Below are 7500 nucleotides of genomic sequence, written 5' to 3' on the forward strand. Positions count from 1 at the left end.
AAGCAGGAAACATGAGAATAGGGTATACTATACTAAACCATAAATGGTTCATCCCACTTAACTTTTATTTACCCAGTGACACTATGTTCTGTAATTTAAGGGGTAACAAAGCAAACTCTTGCCTATGATTCTAGAAATTATATTTTGTTGCCATAGATGATGCTTTATCACACTTTCCCCCCATCATTAAATCCTTGATTATTAGGGAAGTTATTTTCAATCTGTAGGATGATGGCACACTATTAGATTGCAGATTAGATAAGTCTACAAGCTAATTACTTCCCTCTCTCTCCTTCAGAGTACAGTTACGGAGGTGGATATGGGAGTGGAGGTAGTGGTGGAGCAGGAGGTAATTATGCAAGTTATGGAGGTGCATCAGGGGCTGCACCACCCCCAGCCACCTCTTACCCTCCCCAGCCACAGTATGGAGGGTACTCTGCCCCTCCTCCACAGGGATACTCACAGGGCCAGGCCCCTTATGCTGCACCCCCAACTTACGGTGCCCCACCACCACAACAAGGTTCACAATCTGTTTTACCTTTTCTTTTTTCTTTTTTTTATTACTTTTTTTATTTTTTTATTAATGAATGAATGAAATATTTGTCTATAGTTTTGGTTAACATTGTTGAATATATTTAGTCAATTTTATGTATGTGTAAAGAGAGAGAGAGTGGGATATTGATTGAAATTATTAATGCTATTATTTACTATCAGGTGGCCAAGGCGCTTCCTATGGTGGTTATGGACAGCCACCACCAACACAAGCCCCTGCTCAGCCACCCACTGGCAGTGCTGGTTACAGTAGCTATGGCGGACAATCACATGGTTATGAACAGAACAGTAATTACAACTCTGGAAGTTATGGACAGACACCTGCAAGCAATTATGGTGGCCATCAGAGTAGTACCTATGGTAGCCAGCCTAGTGCTAACTACTCTACTCCACCATCCCAGGGAAATTATGGAGGGCCACCACCACAAGGAAGCTATGGTGGTGGGCCTCCCCCTCAGGGAAATTATGGGGGTGGCCCACCCTCAGGGGGAAACTTTGGGGGACAGCCAGGATATGGTGGTCCACCACCCTCCAATGGAAGTTACGAGGGACAAGGTGGTGGATACAACAGTAAGTCCGAATACAATATTACTTTTGCATTTTTACTTTTCAGGAGTATGGCACTGACAAGACTGATATCTGACTCGACTTCATGTTTGACCTTCTGTAGTAGATGAGATAATCAAACCGAGTTGTGACATAGGGATTAGAAAAACACATGGAACATATGAAATCCTTGAACTCCCAAAATAATGCAGCGAATTCACAACTTTTCAACTGAATTTGATAAAACATTCACATGTTACATGTGTGCAAGAAGGCATTATTTCATAGGTCATCTTGTCTGTATTGTTCACTAATTGAGGATGATAACTTAATTGATAACCAGGCTTTATTGTGTCTATGCAGTTGTCATTTTTTCTGAAGCTGAGATTGGCTAGAGGTTGGAGGGGGGAGATGTGGTTTTGATGATCTCCCATTGACCGTTATAAGGTTGTGTCCCAGGGTTCTGTACACGCATACATGTATGTACTAATGCAGACTGCTGAACTTTTCAAGGTGGTCTAGGCATGGCTCCTCCCCCCCTGTCAGCCCCTCCAGGCTGTGGTGGCATGTACGGGTCGCCGCTGAAGCAGTCCCCGGCTCCCATTCCTAGGTAAGTTTAACCAGCGCTAGACCACTTAGAGGGTGTTGATAGTGTGATAGTCTTGCTCACAGAGTTGAGAGATCTGAGGGTTTCAACATGGTTGTAACAAAATGTTGTAATGGGAAGAGTCGTGAAGTACCCTTTTTTATTGTGCTTTGTGCATATTTGGTGTGTTTTTAATTTCAAAGATACAGAAAAAGATTAATATTGGTCATTACGGTAAATTATGAGACTTGTGTTTCATCTGTGGTATATAAGGTTTACAATTAAAGAATATTCTGAGAGGTTGTATATGTTACAAATACTTATTACATTTTTAGTTTTCCTGACAGGTTTTTCGTATCCCTATGTAAGAATGGGAACTGCGGGAAAGCAAGAATTGGTTTATAAATATTGCATAATTTCCTTGATTCAAAGTGACGTAAATAGTTAAGTGTGGAAAATTTTAAGGTAATAGAAAATGAAAATTATAGCCTGCCAGGGTTCTTGGTGATATTGTTGAACGTATGGTCATGTGTATCAGAAGCAAGTTAAAGAAATGGATTCACAACTAGTGTTCCCTGTTCCTGTAGAGTGAAAGTGTCCATGCTTCAATTTTTTCTCAATAAGATATTTTAAAGTGCTTAATAGGCAGGGTTTATTTGATGAGCATGGAAAGGAACACTAGAAAGAAATTTGTGTAAGGCATTTAGAATCCATTGGTTTTGCATAATGAAGGAGAGTGAAGGCTAGAAGACAATAACCTGTGTGGTGATGGTGAGAGTAAGAATGAGGCAGCTGATTGGCCAGAGGCAGAGTTTGCAGGAAGAAACCCAAGTAATCCTGTTGAGGACATCACCAACCTTCCCTTGATGTCTGTTCGCCTGTAAATCCAGCAGACTTTTACCCGACTTTCAGCTCAAGAGTTTACTCTGCCAGGTGACAAGCAGGTCTTGATGCCATGTGGTTATCACACATGTGTGTCCATGCCTTCTAATATGCCTTACAGTTAACATGACTCAAAAGTTGAATGAATGTATTAACCATGTATGCACTTGAATGCTTGTTACTCTGGAATCTAAGCCACTTTTTATTGACCTGACTACGACTGGTTTGACTGACTGACAGCCTGACAATTTGACAGCATCGTGCCAACAGAGCTGCTGATGTCAAAAGGTCTCCTTACAGGCGAGATCAAGGGAGAGGTTATTGCAAAGGTAACAGCACCATCAGGTGCTTGTGGTTTTTCATCAGTTTTGCAAATGTAGACCACTTTCTATTGTAAGACCTCACTGATGGTGTCAGCATTATTATTATTATTTTGCTGTGATAGAAGTGAGGGCTTTACAAGAAGGATGTACACTGGTCTCATACTGGACCCATGTTTTAGCTTTAAATTGCATGGTTGTTCTTTTGTTGTCATTAATTATGGGTTCAGCTGAGATTTTTGTATGGTCTCTGCATAACTGTTTAGCCTCAACTGTATGATGTTCATCATTTTGTTTGAGAAAGTAGCACACTTTAAAGTGTATGGTGATCTTTAGTTAAATAGCCTAATATCAGTTATCAGTTGAGGATAAACTGTTTTAGACTTTCGAGTGTATGAATAGAATATCACACTGGCACATAATCTTGTTATTGTCTGCCCATACATTCTTCTTGATAATGTAAGTTATATGTAAAGAGTATTAGTATCAATTTTGAGAAGCTTGCTGTGAGAAATATCTAAAATGATGCGAGGTGCAAACAAACATGAGCAGTGGAGTTTGGCAATAAATTTGTCAGAGTAGATACATCTGTTGAGATTCTCAGGGGTAGTGAATGCTCAATATGCTGTGTGTTACGGTGCATTCATGGGGAGTAATGGAATGATATTAGTATTGCACTGTAATAAAAAAAAAGAAATATATTGTATGCAATGGTCTTGTATGCAAATATACATATACAGAAATAGCTTTGAGTAAAGTTCTTTTCTTTCTAAATTGTGTACAGAATTGTACTAACAGAAAAGGTTGAGATGAATCTTCCTCGGTGTTTTTAATTTGATCCATACTTTATTGTTCCTTCAATATAGATTTTGAAGAATAATTTTCCCTCTATGAATATAACTGGCAAAATCTTTTTGCTTGTGAGTAGTACTTTTTTTTTTGTCTTGTTGATTTTAAGTATAAATCCGTTGGTACCTTTACTGAAGTGTACTTGACTTTTGTTGTGTGTACTGGCATCAAAGCAGAAAACAAAGTATACTAAAGGGGTGGGTCAATGTGCAGTTTGTTTACTTAAAGAACAATAAAAGTTTGCACAAGTTTTAAGGTAAAGGTTCTTTTAACAGACTTGTGTGTGGTGTACATATATATTTTGATATATAGTATTCCTTGATCTCTGATCCAATATAAAAGAAAAAAATGGTTTCTATGAATAGTGTTTGTGTGGAAATAAGATATTCATATATTCAGGCATTTTATATTCTTAGAGTAGGTAAAACCTGATAGTTAAACAGTGGTATTTGGCCTTGTAGATGTAAGAGAGAAGCTTAACTTTGGCTGAATACTGCATGTATTAATTCTGGAAAGGATTGTCACCAGAGTAAAGCTATGATTGAAATAAGTGTAACAAGCATATTTTAGCCGAGTTAAGTTATCCATATTTAACTTTAATGTAATGTATTTGGCAGAGGGATGTGTGTTGGTTTGAATATGGGAGAAACTAATGCAAGTTTCACATCTTAATGCTCAATTATTTGGTCTAGTAGCTTGTCCCAAACATAACAAACCACCACACTGATCCATCATTTTACATTAGATATGATAGTCCTTTTCTAATATATGAATTGTGTTGGCGCACAGAGGGTGGCGGTGGAAGCTACGGGGGTAGCCGATTTGATGGTGGCAGCCGTGGTGGCGATCGTTCAAGGGGAGAGTCTGATTTAGTAATGCAGGAGGACACAATCTTTGTGTCTGGGATGCCAGATGATGCCTCTGAGGATGATGTCAAGGACCACTTCGGTTCCATTGGTGTAATCAAGGTAAGAAAGTGAACTTTTTGCCGTCTGATAATTTTGATTTCTACCAGGTGTGTGTGTGTGTGTGTGTGTGTGTGTGTGTGTGTGTGTGTGTGTGTGTGTGTGTGTGTGTGTGTGTGTGTGTGTGTGTGTGTGTGTGTGTGTGTGTGTGTGTGTGTGTGTGTGTGTGTGTGTGTGTGTGTGTGTGTGTGTGTGTGTGTGTGTGTGTGTGTGTGTGTGTGTGTGTGTGTGTGTGTGTGTGTGGATATAGATATAGATATAGATATAGATATAGATATAGATATAGATATAGATATAGATATAGATATATAATTTTTTTTTCTTTACAATAGCTTTATAAGTTTTGACTTATATATAAAACTTGTAAAACATGTTTTTGAAGCCTCATTCATAATAGATTTTGATCTAGACTTAATATCAACTGTTCTTGAAGGATGTGAGGCCTTGGGAATTCATCAGTTTTTCTTTGTCTCCAGATGGACAAGAGAACTCAGCGCCCTAAGATCTGGATGTACAAAGATAAAGCCACGGGGAGAATGAAAGGAGAATGCACTGTCACGTTTGATGATCCATTCACTGCCAAGTCTGCCATTCAGTGGTTTGATGGCAAAGAGTTCATGGGCCGTGTTGTTAAGGTAAGGATATTTTTTCTATTGTAGGTATGCATATCTGAGTGTTACAGCTGAATGTTAAAAGGACTGTGGAAGCAATAGGTTGCTTGATCTCAAAAGTCAGATTTTTCTTAAATAAGACAAGTATTATATGTATTATTAGCTTTGTAGAATATGACAAGCCTAATTGCATTAAAAATTTTCTTTCAGGTACAAATGGCAGAACGCCCAAAGAGTAGTTATGAGCGAGGGCGTGGGGGCTATGGAGGTGGTGATGAACGTGGAGGTCGTGGACGCGGGGGAGATCGTGGCTTTGAACGACGTGGTGGGTCAATGGGAGGCCCTGGCCGAGACGGGCCCCCTGGGGGTGGACGTGGTACGTTAAAATAAAATGGCTATTGTTTACTACTATATGATAGGATATCTGTGATGTATATGAATTATTTGCTCCTCTAATGAGCCCTATGCATAGGCTAAATTTTGTGTTTTTAAAATCAGGTCGTGCTGGAGACTGGAAGTGCCCAGTGCCAAGCTGTGGTAACAACAACTTTGCATGGAGAAATAGCTGCAACCGCTGCAATGAACCAAAACCTGCAGGAGTTGGTGGTGATGATGGTCAGTATTTTTAACTCAAATTTTGATTTCATGCTCACAATAAACCTTAGGAATTGAATTGCATTGTTTATTGTCCATCAGCCATACAGTGGCTGTAATGTATGACAGAGGGTTGTATTCCAAACTTTCCAAATTTCGCAGATGGTGGTGGAGGTGGCGGCGGTTTCCGCGGTGGTTTCCGTGGCCGTGGAGACCGCGGAGGTTTCAGAGGCAGGGGAGGAGACCGTGGAAGAGGTGGTTTCAGAGGCCGTGGAGGTTATGGAGGAGACAGGGATGGTGACAGGGATTCAGGTGGACCAATGAAAGGGTTAGTATCTATTACCTGAAGCATTATCTTTCATCATCTTTTCTCTTCACTGAGTCAACATCCAACATTAGTATTATTTTAGATTGAATATTCTAATTTGAATCTTATGCTTTCAAGATTTTACTGTGCATATTTTAAATTTTATGATTACTTGCAGAGACCGTGGCCCCGGAAGGTCTAGGCCTTATTGAGAAGCCGGAGGGTAGACAAAAGCGACTGCCTAAAGTTGGCAAAATTGTATTTATATGCAACTTGTGTGTTCATATAAATTGAGAATTGTTTCTGTCCCATTGTCATTTATTCAAGTTTGTGGATAAACCTGAATGAAAATATTAATTGTATTTTGAGTACTCTTGTATTTGTTATGTAAGGGTGTCAAGTTAGCGAAAATTATTCGAAGACTTCAGAATAAAGATGCCGAAAATGTAACTTATTTTGAATAAATTTGTAATAGTTAGAGCATCAAATGTAAATCATTGTCATGTTTAACAGACCTGATTAGAAGTATGAGCCGAATTTTTATTTCTTTTTAAAAAAGTTTAACTCGTAACGGTTAAGGTACAAATAGATGTTTGAAACATATTTTGACAAGGCATTAGAGGTTATGGAGACCCTATTTGTATCAGTGTGTACTCCTGCCTATGATGAAAGTAATTACAAGGGCCTTTTAGTAGTGTAATGGTGGTCAACCACTTGAGAATTCATTTTGTGTAATAATAAAATTCCATTGAATCCATTGCTTGTTTTCTTGTTAAAGAGTGGGCTAGATTAAGATTAAGGAAGGAGGAGACAGGAGAAGGGTTGGCTAGTGGATGAGAAGGTTACCAAAATGTATTTTTATTTACTGTCGTTATTTTTACTTGCTTACTGATTATCATCAAATACCTTGGTCAAAGAGCATTTTAAATAATTACAAAGTAAGAGATGAGGTGAAATGTTTAGGAATTACCAATATTCATAGCACTATGTCATTGTGTATAAATAATCTGCAATATTAGAGCTGTTGGAAATAATTCACACTGGGAATAAACGGCTAGTTCTGCTTTTTTTTATATGATATCCAAACACAAATGGGAAACAATTTACTGAATAATATAATTTAATCCAATCTTTCTAGTTGACTTGGCAGAAACCCATAATCAAGCAACCCCAATGTTCAAGTACAGAAAGCTAGGAAGAACTCGCGAAAATCCATATAAAGAAAAACCCTTTAGTATTTCTACACCATAATCAAAATACAGGAGGAAATACAAAGTATGTCATATAA

At 38.5% G+C, this 7500-nt stretch overlaps 1 protein-coding gene across 3 annotated transcripts in view; it reads left to right on the plus strand.

Moving 5' to 3' along the window:
* The window catches only part of LOC122254114 (uncharacterized), a 9563-nt gene extending 2594 nt beyond the window's left edge, over nt 1-6969 (plus strand). The window contains exons 2-11 of one of the 3 annotated variants that reach the window (XM_086536004.1): nt 299-520; nt 715-1122; nt 1612-1708; nt 2867-2895; nt 4525-4703; nt 5177-5335; nt 5522-5687; nt 5810-5926; nt 6068-6233; nt 6391-6969. In XM_086536004.1, coding sequence (XP_086392130.1) covers nt 299-520; nt 715-1122; nt 1612-1708; nt 2867-2895; nt 4525-4703; nt 5177-5335; nt 5522-5687; nt 5810-5926; nt 6068-6233; nt 6391-6424 — 1577 coding nt within the window. In that variant the 3' untranslated portion in view covers nt 6425-6969. The remainder of the gene's footprint in view (nt 1-298; nt 521-714; nt 1123-1611; nt 1709-2866; nt 2896-4524; nt 4704-5176; nt 5336-5521; nt 5688-5809; nt 5927-6067; nt 6234-6390) is intronic. The other 2 variants (XM_043017620.2, XM_086536003.1) reach the window with 2 other exon arrangements.
* Nucleotides 6970-7500: the final 531 nt, after the last annotated feature.

The sequence above is a fragment of the Penaeus japonicus genome, unplaced genomic scaffold (genome assembly GCF_977035675.1).
Source record: "Penaeus japonicus unplaced genomic scaffold, GWHDUDI00000001_assembly GWHDUDI00000004, whole genome shotgun sequence".
NCBI lineage: Eukaryota > Metazoa > Arthropoda > Malacostraca > Decapoda > Penaeidae > Penaeus > Penaeus japonicus.